Source organism: Haematobia irritans, chromosome 1 (genome assembly GCF_050003625.1).
Source record: "Haematobia irritans isolate KBUSLIRL chromosome 1, ASM5000362v1, whole genome shotgun sequence".
In the NCBI taxonomy this organism is placed as follows: domain Eukaryota; kingdom Metazoa; phylum Arthropoda; class Insecta; order Diptera; family Muscidae; genus Haematobia; species Haematobia irritans.
Window position 1 is genome coordinate 245630734 of NC_134397.1, and position 20354 is coordinate 245651087.

The following is a 20354-nucleotide window of genomic DNA, read 5'->3' on the forward strand; positions in this document are numbered from 1 at the left end:
AATTAATCACAAATTTCACACATTTTATTGGAATTTTTATTAGACCTACAGCGACCAGTTTTTGTTCATGATTATGTGGTTTTTCATGCTGTTTCATTACACTGAGTGAGTGATAAATTTCATATCTAATCTTTATTGTAGTTGAACGCGTGCTTTTTGTTTGTATTGTTATTATATTGCTTTATCATCTTTCTATGATCAATCATTGAGCATCATTGGTCCAGACAACAGGGTGCCGAACGTGAAATGGTAAATATATTGAAATATTGTTTTATATTCTTAGTCAGAGATTTCACCACAAGGCATTTGGAAGCACTGGAAGATCGGTTTATAAATTGAGAGATGAGCCAGTATTTTAGAAAACGATTACTGTAATGAAAATAGGATTGTAAAGAAATGGAAAAATATCAATATTACCAACTGATTTGAATCCTGCTTTTAGAATCTAAATCGCAAAGCGAAATCAATGAGCATTTGGATGCTGCATAAAATGACTCATTTTCTTTGATAGTTACTGTCAAAAATAAAGGGTGATACGGTCAAAATTTGGTCAAGGGAAAACGCGTGTAAATCGGTGAAATCGTTTATTTAAAAAATCAAATTAAATTTCTTTTTCAAGTTCAATTAGTATAAAATTCAGGAAAAATATTCAGTTAGTCTTTCGCTTTTCCAAATCCGAATTGCCGGGTCTCACGCTTGACACCTGCCATCAGCTTTTGTACAGCCACCTTGTCCACCTTCTTCGCCGCAGAAAGCCAGTTTGCCTTGAACTGCTGCTCGTCCGTAGCAGTTTTTTTGGTCTTCTTTAGGTTCCGCTTGACAATAGCCCAGTATTTCTCAATTGGGCGGAGCTCTGGCGTGTTGGAAGGGTTCTTGTCCTTGGGAACCACCTGCACGTTGTTGGCGGCGTACCACTCCATGGCCTTTTTACCGTAATGGTAAGATGCCAAATCCGGCCAAAACAGTACGGAACAACCGTGATTCTTCAGGAAAGGCAGCAGACGTTTATTCAAACACTCTTTCACGTAAATTTCTTGGTTGACAGTCCCGGAAGCTATGAAAATGCTGCTTTTCAAGCCACAGGTATAGATGGCTTACCAAACCAGATATTTCTTTGCGAACTTTGACAGTTTTATGTGCTTGAAAATATCTGCTACCTTTCCCCTTTCTTTTGCCGTATAAAACTCCTGTCCCGGAAGCTGCTTGTTTGACGTAGGTTTCGTCGTCCATTACCACGCAGTCAAACTTCGTCAGCATCGTCGTGTACAGACTCCGGGATCGCGCTTTGGCCGTCGTATTTTGTTTATCATCGCGATTTGGAGTCACTACCTTCTTGTAAGTCGATAGTCCGGCTCGTTTTATGGCTCGATGCACGGTTGTAGACGATACACCCAGCTTATTTGCGGCATCTCGGAGAGAGAGGTTAGGGTTTCGCTTGAAACTACCGGCAACTCTCTTTGTCGTCTCAGCGGCTTCCGGTTTTCGATTTCCCCCCGATCCAGACTTCCTGGCTGTCGACAAACGTTCCCCAAACACTTTAATTACATTTGTAACGGTTGATTTGGCAACTTTTAGCGATTTTGCCAGCTTTGCGTGCGAGTAGCTCGGATTTTCGCGATGCGCGAGCAAAATTTTGATACGCTGCTCTTCTTGCTTGGACGGCATTCTGAAAACTGAAGAGTGAATTCCAAAATCAAATTAGGAGCAACATTCTACACACCTTCAAAATGAGGGATGTTCAGGTTTTTTAAATGCAAAATTGAAAGAAATACGTCAAGTTTATATTGACCAAATTTTGACCGTATCACCCTTTATGTTTCACAAGTTTCAACGGTCAATTTTTAAAGAGAAACATTAAGAAAACGGCTACCATGGGGAATAACGCGCAAATATCACCGATCACTTATCGCAGGAACGCTAAATAGTTGAATGCGGGAATACGTGATTGATGCAAATTGTCATTTGAAAAGATCGCGCAAGTACTATCCTGCACGAAACATGAGCATGTGAAAGATGATGGGGCAACCTTGAGTCCATAATCTGAGGGCATTTCTATGACGTTTCGGGCCAGTTAGGAAAACATGGAAGAATTGGAACGAACGCGCTTCGAAATAATTGAAAACAGTCTTAACTGCAATAATAGGTTGGCTGATAAGTCCCCGGTCTGAAACATATATGGCGTCGCTAGTATTAAATTTTGACGTCTGTAAGTCAATTAGTTTGTGAGATGGAGCGTCTTTTATGAAGCAACGTTTGTTATTGTGAAAAAAGTGGAAAAAAAGGAATTTCGTGTTTTGATAAAATACTGTTTTCTGAAGGGAAAAAATACGGTGGAAGCAAAAACTTGGCTTGATAATGAGTTTCCGGACTCTGCCCCAGGGAAATCAACAATAATTGATTGGTATGCAAAATTCAAGCGTGGTGAAATGAGCACGGAGGACGGTGAACGCAGTGGACGCCCGAAAGAGGTGGTTACCGACGAAAACATCAAAAAAATTCACAAAATGATTTTGAATGACCGTAAAATGAAGTTGATCGAGATAGCAGAGGACTTAAAGATATCAAAGGAACGTGTTGGTCATATAATTCATCAACCACGCGAGCTCACATTTGACCAAAAACAACAACTTGTTGATGATTCTGAGCGGTGTTTGCAGCTGTTAACTCGTAATACACCCGAGTTTTTTCGTCGACATGTGACAATGGATGAAACATGGCTCCATCACTACACTCCTGAGTCCAATCGACAGTTGGCTGAGTGGACAGCAACCGGTGAACCGTCTCCGAAGCGTGGAAAGACTCAAAAGTCCGCTGGCAAAGTAATGGCCTCTGTTTTTTGGGATGCGCATGGAATAATTTTTTATCGATTATCTTGAGAAGGGAAAAACCATCAACAGTGACTATTATATGGCGTTATTGGAGCGTTTGAAGGTCGAAATCGCGGCAAAATGGCCCCATATGAAGAAGAAACAAGTATATACGGCAGTAAGTTCGGCCAGGCCGAAGCTTATGTACCCCCCACCATGAGTTGCGTAGAAACTTCTACGAAAGACTATCATCCACAATCGAATTACTTGGGTTGCGGTATCTTAAAACTTCTTAACATCGTTTTCTAAATTGTGAGTTACTCCATACGTGGTATATATTAGCCAAAAAAAATGTATAGGTAATTCTACAAATAATTACGAATCGAAATGGACTTTTGCACTGTACGTAGAAACCCAGAATTGAAATATGGGGGTCACTTATATGGGGGCTATATACAATTATGAACTTGATATGGACCAATTTTTGTGTGATTGGAAATCGATTTATCTGAGGGATATATATATAACTGTAGACCGATATGGACCTAGTTAGGCATGGTTATTAACGGCCATATACTAGCACAATGTACCAAATTTCAACTGACTCGGATGGAATTTGCTCCTCCGAAATGCTCCAAAACCAAATCTCGGGATCGGTTTATATGGAGCTATATATGATTATGGACTGATATGGACCACTTTTGGCATGGTTGTTAAATATCATATGCGATCACCACGTACCAAATTTCAAGCAGATCGGATGAATTTTGCTTCTCCAAAAGACACCGGAGGTCAAATCTGGGGATCGGTTTATATGGGAGCTATATATAATTATGGGCTGATAGGAACCAATTCCTGCATGGTTGTTGGATACCATATACTAACATCACGTACCAAATTTCAACCGAATGGAAAGAATTTTGCTCTTCCAAGAGGCTCTGGAGGTCAAATCTGGGGATCGGTTTATATGGGGCATATATAATTATGGACCGATTTCGACCAATTTTTGCATGGGAGTTTGAAGCCATATATTAATACCATGTACCAAATTTAAAGTGAATCAGATAAATTTTGGTCTTCCAAGAGGCTCCGGAGGTCAAATCTGGTGATCGGTTTATATGTGGGCTATATATAATTATGGACCGATGTAGAGCAATTTTTGCATGGTTGTTAGAGACCATATACTAACACCATGTACCAAATTTCAGCCGGATCGGATGAAATTTGCTTCTCTTAGAGGCTCCGCAAACCAAATCGGGGGATCGGTTTATATGGGGGCTATATATAATTATGGACCGATGTGGACCAAGTTTTGCATGGTTGTTAGAGACCATATGCTAACACCATGTACCAAATTTCAGGCGGATCGGATGAAATGTGTGCCTCTTTGAGACCTCCCAAGCCAAAGCCGGGGATCGGTTTATATGGGGGCTATATATAATTATGGACCGATGTGGACCAATTTTTGCATGGTTGTTAGAGACCATATACTAACACCATGTACCAAATTTCAGCCGGATCGGAAGAAATTTGGTTCTCTTAGAGGCTCCGCAAGCCAAATCGGGGGATCGGTTTATATGGGGGCTATATATAATTATGGACCAATATGGACCAATTTTTGCATGGTTGTTAGAGACCATATACTAACATCATGTACCAAATTTCAGCCGGATCGGATGAAATTTGCTTCTCTTAGAGGCCTCGCAAGCCAAAATTTGGGGGTCCGTTTATATGGGGGCTATACGTAAAAGTGGACCGATATGGCCCATTTGCAATACCATCCGACCTACATCAATAACAACTACTTGTGCCAAGTTTCAAGTCGATAGCTTGTTTCGTTTTGAAGTTAGCGTGATTTCAACAGACGGACGGACGGACATGCTCAGATCGACTCAGAATTTCACCACGACCCAGAATATATATACTTTATGGGGTCTTAGAGCAATATTTCGATGTGTTACAAACGGAATGACAAAGTTAATATACCCCCAATCCTATGGTGGAGGGTATGAAAATGTTTTTTATAAATCCTGAATCTGATGTAGTCTTCATAGGAAAAAGTCTTTACATTTATCTTCGGGAAGTGTACTGGTTGAACAGCTTTGCTTGGGAGAATATACGTCATCAAACCCCCTGAAATTTTCAAAGGAAGCTAGTATATTTGATTCATGGTGGTGGGTATTTAAGATTCGGACCGGACATATATTCCATATATTCTCAATTTGCATACTAAACAACTAATCCACACTGAAAAAAAAGCATACTCGGTTTCAAAGATTTTGTCTTTACTTTAAAAAATTTGGTATTGATTCCGAGCCAAAGAAGCGGAGAATACAAGTAAGGATACTTTTAAGACACAATTCTCTTTTAAATTTAGGATTTGTGTACTTGCTTCTAGGAAGCAAATTTTAATTTTTCGCTTTCTCAGCTTTTTTTCTTCATATGCTATCAAAGTCATTTAAAAACGAGTTAACGGCAACTTTATTTTCCAAATTAGGACTCGACTTCCAGTAGAAATTATGCTATGTTTGAAGTAAAAAACTTCTTTAAAATAAAGTTTTGAAAAACATGTCCTATATTTGAACGATTTTTTGTTTTGTAGTCAAGATGCAAAAAGACAACAAATTTAAAGACAATTTCATTAAATTTAAAGAATTTTTCTGAATTATTAAAGTCAAGTTGACCTTAGCCTATAAATTTTTTCTTTCATGTTAAGATACCCATTTTTAAGTCAAATCACTTAATTATAAGAACAATACGACTTCATTGAAAAGTTTATCGACTTTTGGACAAGGAAAATAACTTTATTTTAGAGAAATGCGTATTATATGCTAAGCAAAATTTGTATTCGTATTTTAAAGACATGAAATCTTTATCCTCACGACAATATTTTTTTCAGTGCAATAGTATCAGTAAAACCTCAATACCCAATACAATTAAAATATCCACCTTATAATCCACCGATAAATCCAAAAGACAACATCGTTGCATTAAATGAATTGTTCTTAGTATTTTTCAACATTTCCACTTAAGTATATTTGAAAATGTTTTTGTTGCTGTTGTGATTGATTGCATTTAAATGTAATACAAATGATTTTTGATTTTTTTTTTAAGATTTTATATTTATTTTCTTTCATAATTTTTGTATATATTAATAATAATAACTTTTGTTTTTTGTTTTCCGTTTTTTGTTTTTTAATATTCATTTAATTATAATAATATTTGTTTTGTCTATTTAATTTAGCATAATTCTTGTTGTTTTGTATATATAATATTTTTTTTTTCGATTACCAGCTAATCAACTATAAATATGGCAAAAAATTACATTTAGAATAATACAATATAATTGTAATATATTTATAATTTTTTTTTTTTAAATATTATTTATTATAATGTGATGGGAGGGCTATAGTATACTAGTGTTTTTTTGGGTGGGGTTTAGAGGAAGGGATGGGGGAAAGAGTGTTTATAGCTGTATATATATATTTTGTATACATACATTTATTAATACAATTACAACAATATACTTATCATTTTATCAGTTAGTTACTGGCAATTACAATAATTACATATCTATATACAAATTTTTTTTTTGTTTGTAAGAAAAAAAAAGGATACAAATAAAATTAAAAAAAAAGGATTATAGGTTTATTGTAAACTAATTTTTTTTTTTATTTTACTGGTATTTACATATTCCAGGTGGGGAAAACCTTGTAGGATTTAATATTTTTGTATTTTTAAAGGAGTTTTTTTCTGTCATTTCTTTTCTTATAATTTTAAAGACTATTTTTTTTTTGAGGGGAGGGTGTTTCAAAAAATAATCTATTAACTTAAAAACAAAAACAATAAATTTAAAAAATGTATTTGTTTTGAAATATGTGTATGGGGGTATTGATGATAGATGATTGGCTTAGTTTATTTGTATTATAAATATTTACAATTAAAATTTTATTTTACACTATATTTTATTTTAATAAATTATTTTTATTTTAAATATCACCTTTTAGATATTTTAAATATTTGTGGTTTCTCAATACGAAATTCGTGGCCTTTTCGCTAGATTTGCGTTTATTTGGACGTTTTACATATATAGTTTTTGTATTTTTTTTCTTAATATTTATGAAAATAAAATCATTTTAATATATATACAAATTTATATTCAATTATATACAATTATACTCGTCATTGTTTTTGTTTTTCTTGTATACAATTGTTAATGAATTCTTATTAGAGAATATTGGGGCTATAAAATAATATAAAAACATAATTGTTAACAAAGTCTGGGAAATTTCTTAGGGAAGGGGTGGTGGAGGGGAAGGGGAAGAAATCTAGAAAACATTTACATATTAAATAAATTAATAAATTGCACGCAATGTTAACATAACATAACTTAAATATAAATACTTTCATTTACTTGCTTACATTACATTTGAAATTATAACAAACATTTTGTTTTGGTTTCATACAGAGAAATACAGAGAGTGTGTGTGTTTGTGTACGCGTGGGAGAGAGGGAAAAAGAGAAATGGATTAACAGAGCTGGCTTATAAATATGTAAAATGTAATGGCTTTTCTGCTAAGTGTAACAGTATGTCTATATGTAAACATTGGCCGAGGTCTAGAGAGCAAATACTCATTAAATTCTTAAGCCAAAAATGTCTTAAGCCTGGCGCCATTACTCTACCAATATACTGGATGATTCTGCCCTCCTTTTGTGGTCTTCCACTAATCGCTCAATGTTCTTAACTTAACCACATCCGAAAAAGGCAAAGTCATCATTAGCCTAAGATTGGTGGTGGTTATTGCAAAATAATGCCCGGATTTGCAAAAACTCCATCTCAAAGTCATTAGCATAGACGCCAGCTACACAAAGAGAGCTATGTTGAAGAGATCCCTGATCTCTTTAATCCAAGCTCGTTACATTTTAATCTTGGTAAACACTCAGACCTTGGTTTACGCCCTGAAACATTGTTTTAAAGGATAACATGTTTCTTATTTTTTGTGTTATTTTTTTCTGGGCTTATCAAATGGTTTAGGAACTTTTTTTCAATCATTTTCTAAAAATATGTATATATAGGTGTTTTCGTCGAACAAAACGGGAAATATCAACACTTGGTGCTGGTTTTTCTTTTCGGGGGGATTCTTGGTACAAAAAAATTGGTTGGTTGGGCTTTTGATTTTTCGTCTGTTTTAAATTTTTAACTTCTTAGGTTTTCTACTGGGGAGGTTTCGCACTCTCGACTTGAATCGTTTGGCAAATTTCAATTGAATAAATTGCCATTTATATTGTTACCGCTCCATCACGTGTAGTCAGTACGCCATGTGCCCTAAAAAGAGAGAGAGAGAGAAAAACAAATAGAAATTAATATCAATGAAATCAAAAGAAAGAAATGCGAAAAAAAGCTCAAGTAGAGCTGCTTAAAAATATTACAAAAAAAAATAAATTAAATTTTTTAACTTTTTATATAAAATTTCACGGCAATTGTAATTTTTAAAATAATTTAATTTTATTAAGGTTGTTTTATTAAAAAAAAATAAAATTAATTTTATTTATTAAATTTTAGTATTAAACAATGAAATTTAATTTTTAAATTAAATTTTATGTGGTATTAATTTTTAATTTTTGTATTTTTTAAATTAAACTTTAATTTAAAATTTTGCTATTAAAAAATAATTTTTAATTTTTGTAATTGTTTTAATTAAATTTTAAATTAGAATCTAAATTTTAAAATTTTATTTTGAATTTTGGTATTAAGAAATTAAATATTAATTTTGATAATGTGTAAAAGTTTTAAATTAAATTTTACCATTAAAAAATAAAATTTAATTTTGAAAATTATTGTTTTCAAATAAAATTTAATTTTGAAAATTATTGTTTTCAATTTTGGTATAAAATTTTATTTTTTTTTTGTTTTATTAAAAAATTCATTTTAGTTTTTGTAATTTGTTAAATTAAATTTTAGGTCAATTCTAATTTCTTCAATTCTAAAATTATTATTTTTAATTTTGGTATTAAAAAATAAATTTTAATTTTTGTAAAACTAATTTTTAATTTTTGAGCTGCTTAAATTTATATATAATTTTTTTTCTAAAAAGTTTTTTTTTTATTTTTGTAGTTTTTTTATTTTTTAAATATAATTTTATTATTAAATTAAATTTAAAGTTAACTTTAACTTTTATTTTAAATTTTGATATAAAAAAATTAATATTAATTTTTGTCATTTTTTATACTAATTTTCAATTTTAATTTTAAAAATTTTATTTTCAGTTTTGGTATTAGCACTTTTGTAAGTTTTTAAATGAAATTTTAAGGTAATTCTAATTTTTATCTTTTTAGCTTCTTTAGGAATGTAACTTAATTAATTTTTTTTTTAAAGATTTTAGTTTTGTAAATAAAATTTTAATATTCGATTTTAGTATTAAAAATAAAATATTAATTTTTGTAATTAAAAAAAATTGTGATCAATTCTAATTTCAAAATTTCATTTGCAATTTTGTTATTAAATTTAATTTTTATAAATTTTAGAATTAAAAATTAAGTGATCTCTAATTTCTATTTTCAATTTTGGTATTAAAAATATTTCATTTTTTGTAATTTTTTAAATTAAACCCTAATTTGCAGTATAAAAATTTTTTTAATTTAAATTTCTAAATTTTTCAATTTTTCAATTTTGGTATCAAAAAATTAAATATTCAATTTGTTTAATCTTCAAAAATGCAATTTAATTTAATTTAATTTATTTGGTTGTTAAAAGATTTTAATTTTAATTTTGTAAATTAAATTTTAATTTTCAGTTTTACTATTAAAAAATTAAATAATATTTTTTTTATAATTTTATTAAATATATTTGTGATCATTTCTAATTCCAAATTTTAATTTGCAATTTTATTATTAAACTTAAATTTTAAAATTTTTAAATTAAATTTTAAGTGTACTCTAATTTTTGTTTTTGGTTTGAAAATTTTTAATGTTCTAATTTTTTAAATTGATCTCTATTTTTCAATTTTAGTATTAAAAATAAATTTTAGATTTTTTAAATTTAAATTTTAAGTCAATTCTAATTTTTAAAATTTTTCAATTTTGCCGTTAAAAATAAATTTTACTTTTATTGTTTTTATTAAATTTTTAGTCAATTCTAATTTTTGAACTGCTTAACTAATATTTATTATTTTAATTTTTGTAATTTTGTAAACTAAAATTTTAATTTGCAATTTTAGTATTAAAAAAATTGAATATTTATTTTTGTATTTTTTTAAATTAAATTTGTGATAAATTCTAATTTTCAAAAAGTTAATTTTAAATTTTATTATTAAATTTAAATTCTTGTTTTTACCATTTTATTAATATTATAGATTTATTTACCGAACAATTTAAAAAATTATCTTAAAACCTTAAAAATCTTTTTTACGAATTTGGAAAAATATCCCAGATTTGTGTGTTTCTTAATTTTTTTCTTAAATTTATTCTTTATAACATTTAGAAACTTACCATTGAACCCAAACCCAAATGATAGGGCTGTGAATGGGGTACAACACCACCACCCAATGAACCTGCCGTTGAGAATCCACCTTGCAGACCACTGGAAGCACCCAATGCTCCCATACCGCCTGTATACCAACCACCATGCATATGCGCATGAGCTGGATGCAAACCACTGGAAAGATGTGAATGTTGGGCTGCAAAGAAAATGAAAATATAAAGAAAAATGAAACATACGTATAAAGTTATGAAGTTAAACAGGGAGCGAAAACAGAAAATTAAAAAAATGCAAACGGCATAAAAAACGAGAACAGAAAGAAAACAAATGGCAAATTCACTTTCGTTTGGAAATGGAAATAGAGTTGGAGTAATTTAATGTTAAATTTTGGATAACAAATATTTAGGAAAGACTATATAAATACAACATAGTTGGTAAGACATTAACATATTTTTCTAAATATATGAATTGTTATTTGTTGCCAATAAGTCTCTACAAAAGCCTATAAGGCGCAGAGACGAAGATTTTATATATATTATTAATGAAATTAAACTTTCAATAAAAAAATTAAATTTAAATTAATTTAATAAATTACTTTTACTTTATTTTTTTTCATTATTATTGGATTATTATTGGATCTTTAAATTTATGATTTTTATGATTAATGATTTTTATATAACTATGGCAACTTACCCATTGATGAGAATCCACCGCCAAAACCTTTTGATGGATCCAAAGGCTTGAAATCACCCATGCCTAAATGACCTCCCAAAGGCATACAACCGCCACCAAGGCCCTTCTTCTTTTTTGATTTCGAGGATAATTTACGGTTGCGGGTTTGAATACCTTCCTTTTTCATGGTTAGTGGGCGGTTGACCTGTACACAAAAATAAAGGAAATGAAAAAATAAATTATTAACAAAAATATTCATCATCATCATCGTTGTAGGCAATAATGCTACTGCAGCAGCAGCGGCAGCATGACCTTTGGCGTTTTAGAACCGACCAATTTTTTATGTTTAAAAATTACAACTCTTTACACAACCAATGAATTCACAACAATCTGCTCCCTTCTATATACATATATCTCAATGGAAAAAGGAAGGATGTGTTTGGGTTCACCCAAAACAGGAAACGGCTACGAGCTAACACTAGCAGCTAGATTTAAAAAAAAAACCTAAACCATAATGCATTAAATGCATCTGCAAGTACTCGCAGCTAGCCAAGAATGTTGGCAGCCAGTATGTAAATGCAAGTACGCATATATGCATGTATGAGTACTTTTACACTCGCTCACTCACCCATTCCTCTTCACTATGACTATGTCCTCCACTTCTGTCCCCTAAAAGGTCTAAGGAGAACCGGAAAAAGCTTGCAACATTACATTATATCGTATTTTTACAAGATCAGATAAGCACCCAGGCCGAGGTAAGAACCAAACGACAGACCAAACCAATTGTATGAGAGCAAAAACAACAACGAAAAACAAAACACATTGTGTGATTGTATTATGCATGAGTATGTGGTGGCCAATGTAATAATAACAGCAGCAGCAGCAACAACAACAAGAACAATAGGGAAAAGACGGGAGAAAAAAGAACTTCGATTTTAATGCGTTGATAACATACAACATAGGTACATACATAGAGGCATTCAGTCTCACGTACCTCAAAACCAACTCACACATACACATAAATACTATGGCCAGTAGACTCATACTGTTTTAAGGCCAAAACCCCTGAGTACTAGCAGCTGGAGTGTAATGATGAATATACACATATATTCCGTTATAGGATGTGTGTGAGAACAATTATTTGGAGTATTGAAGGTTTCTCTCTTTTACTGTATAAATTTTCCCCTTGTAGCTCAGCTTTTAATATATTTTGTTGTTGTTTGCGTACCATAACCAAATAAATATAACATTTACATTCGTTTATATAGAATATATATGAAATCCAAGATACACTTAGAGAAAAAAATTAATAAAAATTAACTTTCATATAATAAAATACAAAAAAAATGTATATATATAAAATTTATTTTTATCAAAGTTTTCAAAATTAATCCTGGGTTAAAAAAAAAAACGTACTTTTATTTTTAATAAATATTTAAATAATTTAAAATTTCATTTAGAAATTAAATTAAATTTTAATTAAAATTTAATTTATTTGGGGCTATTTTGAAACATCTTTGCAATGAGCTCCCAATGTCGGCAACATTTTTTCCCACATTTGGGGGGTATTCACTTATGAGAGGTTTATTTTAATGTGATAAGTTGAGAGGTTTCACTGTAAATTTTTCTGTTTAAGAAATTACCTCTGTAGGCATTATACTCTTATATGTTTGATTAAATTTCGAAAATTCAAAAAAAAAAAAAAAAAAAAAAAAAAAAAATAATAATAATAATAATAATAATAATAATAATAATAATAATAATAATAATAATAATAATAATAATAATAATAATAATAATAATAATAATAATAATAATAATAATAATAATAATAATAATAATAATAATAATAATAATAATAATAATAATAATAATAATAATAATAATAATAATAATAATAATAATAATAATAATAATAATAATAATAATAATAATAATAATAATAATAATAATAATAATAATAATAATAATAATAATAATAATAATAATAATAATAATAATAATAATAATAATAATAATAATAATAATAATAATAATAATAATAATAATAATAATAATAATAATAATAATAATAATAATAATAATAATAATAATAATAATAATAATAATAATAATAATAATAATAATAATAATAATAATAATAATAATAATAATAATAATAATAATAATAATAATAATAATAATAATAATAATAATAATAATAATAATAATAATAATAATAATAATAATAATAATAATAATAATAATAATAATAATAATAATAATAATAATAATAATAATAATAATAATAATAATAATAATAATAATAATAATAATAATAATAATAATAATAATAATAATAATAATAATAATAATAATAATAATAATAATAATAATAATAATAATAATAATAATAATAATAATAATAATAATAATAATAATAATAATAATAATAATAATAATAATAATAATAATAATAATAATAATAATAATAATAATAATAATAATAATAATAATAATAATAATAATAATAATAATAATAATAATAATAATAATAATAATAATAATAATAATAATAATAATAATAATAATAATAATAATAATAATAATAATAATAATAATAATAATAATAATAATAATAATAATAATAATAATAATAATAATAATAATAATAATAATAATAATAATAATAATAATAATAATAATAATAATAATAATAATAATAATAAATTCCATATCTTTTGTGTAAAAAAGTAACCCTTAAAAGGAAAAATTCGAACCATTTCTAGTTATCATGCCAGGGAGCCACCGTGGTGCAATGGTTAGCATGCCCGCCTTGCATACACAAGGTCGTGGGTTCGATTCCTGCTACGACCGAACACCAAAAAGTTTTTCAGCGGTGGATTATCCCACCTCAGTAATGCTGGTGACATTTCTGAGGGTTTCAAAGCTTCTCTAAGTGGTTTCACTGGAATGTGGAACGCCGTTCGGACTCGGCTATAAACAGGAGGTCCCTTGTCATTGAGCTTAACATGGAATCGGGCAGCACTCAGTGATAAGAGAGAAGTTCACCACTGTGGTATCACGATGGACTGAATAGTCTAAGTGAGCCTGATACATCGGGCTGCCACATAACCTAACCTAACCTAACCTAGTTATCATGCCAGTTATCACATATTTTACAAATCAAAATGTTTTTTATCCCATTTTACAGTGGAAAATATAATTCTAGAACATAAATTCCATAACCCGTGATTTAAAACAAAAATCCCCAATTTCTGGGATTTTTAATAAAAATATGGGAATTGTTAAAAACCAAAGATTTATCAAAATAAAAAGCATTTGGGGCTTGTCGTCATGCCATTTATCATATATTTTATAAATCAAAATGTTATTTGCCGAATTTCACGATAAAAAAAAATCAAAATTTTAATAAAACTAAAAAAAAATATTTTTTAAAAAATATATCTTATAATTTGTTAACTTAATAAAGATATTAAAATTTTGCATATTAAATATTAAATTTAAAAAAATATTTTTTTAAGTGCTTATATAAAGGGTGATTTGTTAAGAGCTTGATAACTTTTTTTAAAAAAAAACGCATAAAATTTGCAAAATCTCATCGGTTCTTTATTTGAAACGTTAGATTGGTCCATGACATTTACTTTTTGAAGATAATTTCATTTAAATGTTGACCGCGGCTGCGTCTTAGGTGGTCCATTCGGAAAGTCCAATTTTGGGCAACTTTTTCGAGCATTTCGGCCGGAATAGCCCGAATTTCTTCGGAAATGTTGTCTTCCAAAGCTGGAATAGTTGCTGGCTTATTTCTGTAGACTTTAGACTTGACGTAGCCCCACAAAAAATAGTCTAAAGGCGTCAAATCGCATGATCTTGGTGGCCAACTTACCGGTCCATTTCTTGAGATGAATTGTTCTCCGAAGTTTTCCCTCAAAATGGCCATAGAATCGCGAGCTGTGTGGCATGTAGCGCCATCTTGTTGAAACCACATGTCAACCAAGTTCAGTTCTTCCATTTTTGGCAACAAAAAGTTTGTTAGCATCGAACGATAGCGATCGCCATTCACCGTAACGTTGCGTCCAACAGCATCTTTTAAAAAATACGGTCCAATGATTCCACCAGCGTACAAACCACACCAAACAGTGCATTTTTCGGGATGCATGGGCAGTTCTTGAACGGCTTCTGGTTGCTCTTCACTCCAAATGCGGCAATTTTGCTTATTTACGTAGCCATTCAACCAGAAATGAGCCTCATCGCCGAACAAAATTTGTCGATAAAAAAGCGGATTTTCTGCCAACTTTTCTAGGGCCCATTCACTGAAAATTCGACGTTGTGGCAGATCGTAAGTCTATTCATGATGAAATGTCAAAGCATACTGAGCATCTTTCTCTTTGACACCATGTCTGAAATCCCACGTGATCTGTCAAATACTAATGCATGAAAATCCTAACCTCAAAAGAATCACCCTTTATAGTCGTACTATGTTTTTCCCCTCCAATAACTTTCAATGTGCCTCTGAAGCTAACTTTACATATTTCTATACAAAAAAAAAGGGTACCTTATCGCCTATGAAAAATCTACTCTTAGATTTTCTTGTTGTTAGAATTGCGCTTCATTGTGCCACAATTACAATATTAAGTTACCCTAGTGGTGATTTTTTTCTCGTACTTTGGTTTATTGTATATGCCTGATTGTATGGCTGGTTGTGGTGGCATTGTTACTACTTTTTTGCCATAGACTAAATGTCTGCTTACTTTCATAGACGACAGCCTCTGCCAATTGGATAAGAGAGGGTATATACACAACAAAAACAACTACAATAACAAGAAACAGCAGTAGCTATAATGGAGAACCAACAAAAAAAACGAAATACCTGGGCGTGAATAAAACCTCTAAATTTCACCGAATGCATTAACGACCACGAAAAGTGTTTAAGTGCAAACAAAATGACTGACTCAAAATGAATGAATGACTACCGATTGTTGGCCGTATGCCGCTGATTGAATGCTTTGTCGGCTAGAATCCCAAAGCAGGGCAAAATGAATTCATAAGAGTGGAGTAGTGGTAGTAGGTCGTCCAACGAAAGGCACCATGAGGCAGCAGCACTTAAGTGCTTAACTAAACAAAACGTCCTACGGGGAGGATTTTGTCGGGGCCAATTGTTAAATTATGAAATGATGATGAAAGAAAGATGAAGCGCTGCTACAAATCCTAAGCCTTTTGTTCTCCTGGCATTGCACTTAGGATCACTCAACAAGGAGACCTTATTTTGCAAGAAGGGTGGTTCTAGTAGCTCTTACCTAATGTTTGCAATGCTATTAAGCAAGAAGTCTCATTAAATTACATCAGGACCTAATACCATACCAAACGAAAACGACAAAACTAAAACTGTATCACTTTCGAAAAAAGGTAGAGGGAAGAAAGAAAAAATTGCAAACAAAAAAAAATCCAGCAATCTATCCTCTCATCTATTGTTTGTTGAAGAATTGGCAACATTGTTTGTTATTATTTCCAAAAACAAAAAAATATATAATGAAAGGAAAGTGAAACATTTGGACATAATGGTAGAACAATTGATTCGGTAATTGATACCCTTAACTCCTGTTGACAAAAACAACGACAAACCCTCCAAAATGGATCATCTATTTAAAATTTGAAGAAATCCCACTGGGAAAATAATAGAGTATTTCTAATGTGATAATTTGCCCATGATGTTTTACAAAGTAGAGTATAATAAGATATGGGGATCTAGGAAGCAAAGATAAGACATAAACATTTTTAGAAGACATGCAATCTCATTGAGCCAGCCTCTTAGCAATGAAAATCAGCCGTCAAAAAGATATATGCCTGCGAAATGTAGACCGTAAATCGAGCCTATCATATTGCATCCTCATATGCTGGTGGGGGAGGGGGGAAGGGGGACTACATGAAGCCTTTTGCATATCTTAGCTTCTTGATATCGAAATGGCCCAACTTTTAAAAGGAGTTTGGTTGCTGTTGTCTGTTGCTTGGATTCCCTGGTGTTGCCTGCTGTCAAGTTAATTTTTGATAAGCAACACACGCGACTGACTCCAGCAACACTTCTCCACTATTCTGAATCTGTTCCATAGCCATTCGTGTTCGGGTTGGCTGTTAGTCATGTAGCTTCTGTTATAGCTACTGATTCGTGTCGACACATTTTAAGATATCCACTCATACTGTACACAGAGAAAGAGGAGCCTCCCCCCACCCCCTCCTTGCCTTCTTAGACCCCTTCATAAAGTTATTGGTAAACATATTTTAGTTGGTATATTGTATGCTCCAAAAAATTATAACCAGATGTTATGGTTGTTGGCTGGATTCTTAATTCATGCTAATGTTGTGACACTGGGTGGCATATATTTATGCAACATTTAGTGGCATCAGCTCAAAAAAAAAATAAAACATAGAAGACTATATGAGAGGTGGGGAGAAAAAATGCAAAACTGAAACAAACATGTTAATTGTTCATAATAAATTACATATGAGCCTCATTAATCTTCTATAAGGGGGAGAAGAAATCATCAAGAGCCAAATTAAGGGAGAAATAGAGAACAATAATTAACAATTGAATGAATAAATTTCCGAAGAATCATTGAGTAATATGCTCTAGGAAAAATTAATTTATTCTATGGTATTTTCCTTTAATCATATAATTTCATAAAAGTTTTGAAATTGTAAAAAAATTGGCTATCCCAAAATCAATAATCAAAATCCCCTAACTGGGCTGTCTTGTTTCTGAATTACTCAAAAGCGGTAATTCAAAACGATATTATCTATCGTTTTGATTAAACTAAAAAAATAAGTATTTTTTGTAATATAAATTATAAAATAATAATTTAATAAAAAATATAAAAATATAAATTATCAATAATATCAAATTCCCAGAATATTTTCAAAAATACCCAATATTAGGTAATTTTGACAAATATGTAATACCACCATGTTCTGATTTTCGAAATCGCTAATCGCAAAATTATATTTTTTCTATAACGAAAAACTAAGAACACTCTCGGACTCCAATCTAATTTAAATTTGAATTTCTCAGCGTAGAGAGCTAAATTGCCAAGGTTTAATTGTGGATGTTTTAGGGTTAAGAAAATATTGCCAAACAAAAACTTTGGGATTTGCGATTACGAATATTGGAACATTGGGGGTCTTAAGACATTTTTCAAAGGTAACATTTTTCAAAGGAATATGATATCCCATATTATGTAAAAAATTTTATTTTGAGGTATTTTTTTTATAAAAATATTATTATAATATTTAGAAAAAAAAAAAATATGCATATTTTATTTAAAAAATTATAAGGCCAATATTTTAGTTTTTTTTTCTAAATTCCCCTTTATGAATAAAAACTTCTACTTTTGGGGATTCGACTGGGAATATAATATCCCGGCTCTGGGGATTTTATATTAAAATTTTATTTAGAAACATATCATTATTATATTTATAAAAAATGTATGCATGTTTTATTTCCAAAAATTATAAAAAAATTATGTTTTTTTATTAGCAAGGAATGTGTTCATAATTTATGCAAATTCGCAATTCTGGAGATTTTTTAATATATTGTGTGACTTGTGTACACAAAATAGTACGAAAATAAAATACTTCGTATTATCCAATACATAGCGAACGGAATGATTTAAAAACGTGAAATGCAAATCTTGGCAATAATAATGCGATGTGTATATTACTATTTTATGCTATTTTCTTAGTTACAAAAATGGTACCAAAACGTACTAAATGGTACCATTTGTTAAAATATGGATTTTTTCCAATAATAGAAAATGTAAAAATGATTACCAAAATTTTCGAAAATTAATAGATTATTGTTTTGAGTATTCAGTCCATATTTGACTTGCCAAATAATATTATAAATTCCCAAAAGATTTCGAATATTTCTAAAAGTATTAAACTTTTTTTCCCGTCGGCATTTTTGTTTATTTTTTTTTTGCTTTAAAAAATATATTTAGCTATGTTTTTTATTTCCTTATTGCAAGTGAGCCATGTCTTGTGTGATTTCTATCGTTTTGGTTTATTGGTGAAAACGCAAATAGCAAAGCAAATCTCCTCTTCCCTCCCCACCAAAAAAAAAAAAATTACAAAAATATAACATTGAATGGTTATATGACTAACCATTGCAGCCGTTTTTCGATGTACGTTATGCATATTAGTGCATAAGTCAGCCTCAGCCCCAACTAGCTAGCGAAACAAACTTTCTTATCACGATGGGAAAATGGCCAACATAGGAAAATCTGTGAATATTTTTTTTTTTTTGCCCAGCATTTGTTTATGGTATACACTGCGGCGGCGACGGCGGGACTTGTACAAAAATTTTGCTAGGCCTACTCATATAAAATATTTTCACAAGCATAATTTTTGTGGTTTTCTGTTTGTTTTGTTTTAACTCTGTTTTTTTAGGTGTAATACGTTGACGTTTAATCTGTGTGCAAATCGTCATTTTATATGAGTGCAAATAATATTGGCGCGAGTGCAATTTTTTTTTGTGGTTTGCTTGTAAATAATAAAAATAACAAAATATATATAGTGGCTTGTGTGTGTGTTGTGGAGCAGCGGTGTAGTGCACTGCACTGGGTGTCCTATATATATATATATTTAGATATGATCGAAAATGGTGCATATTTGGTGGTATCACAACTGGCAATTGCCTGGATTCATATGGACATTTTTTCATTTTAATTAAGCCACCCAAAGTGCCGGTAGCACAAAATATTCGCAAGCGCACATGTATTTTTTTTATGAATGCATTTCATTTGTATCGGTTCATCAGATAACGAACCTAGCAATTGAAGCCAGCTAGGGGATAGGCATGTAGCCACTACAGCCAAAGCTAAACTGAACTCAAAATGTAACGAATCGATGGCAATTGTTGGCGGCTGTTAGCTGTAAGTTTTCTGCTTTTTTATTTTATTTGTTTTATTGCCTTTTTAACAGTCAATTAAATAGACTTTTACATTGTGTTGCACTCCAAAACATATTTGCATAGATTGAATGTGGGGTTTTTATGAAAGCGATACCTATTAGAGCCAACCAGCCTGTAGCAGAAGCAGCAGCAGCAGCCATAACAATCATTAGTTGTGAACTTTGGCTAAAAAGTTGTGAAGTACTTCCTCACACCAAATGAAAATCCATATTGGAAATCTCAATCGAACAAAAAAAAACCATGTAGATGTGTGTGTTAGTACACACACACACATTTAATTGTTTTTTTTTTGCATACAAGTATAACTTAAAAAAAAAAAAATAATATAATATAATAAAATAAAAATAATTTGACAAGAGATAATATTTTATCAAATAGAAATTTTAAATATATATTTTTTATAGTTGGAGATAATTTTTCTAAGTAAATTTCTATA

General features: G+C 30.2%; 1 protein-coding gene across 2 annotated transcripts in view; it reads right to left on the reverse strand.

The window, feature by feature from the left end:
- Positions 1-6006: 6006 nt before the first annotated feature.
- grn (GATA binding protein grain) overlaps positions 6007-20354 on the reverse strand; it is a 123745-nt gene continuing 109397 nt past the window's right edge. For both annotated transcript variants that reach the window (XM_075313420.1, XM_075313364.1), the window contains exons 7-9: positions 10978-11161; positions 10296-10483; positions 6007-8133 (exon numbers count right to left, since the gene is read on the reverse strand). In XM_075313420.1, the coding sequence (XP_075169535.1) occupies positions 8107-8133; positions 10296-10483; positions 10978-11161 (399 nt within the window). In that variant the 3' untranslated portion in view covers positions 6007-8106. The remainder of the gene's footprint in view (positions 8134-10295; positions 10484-10977; positions 11162-20354) is intronic.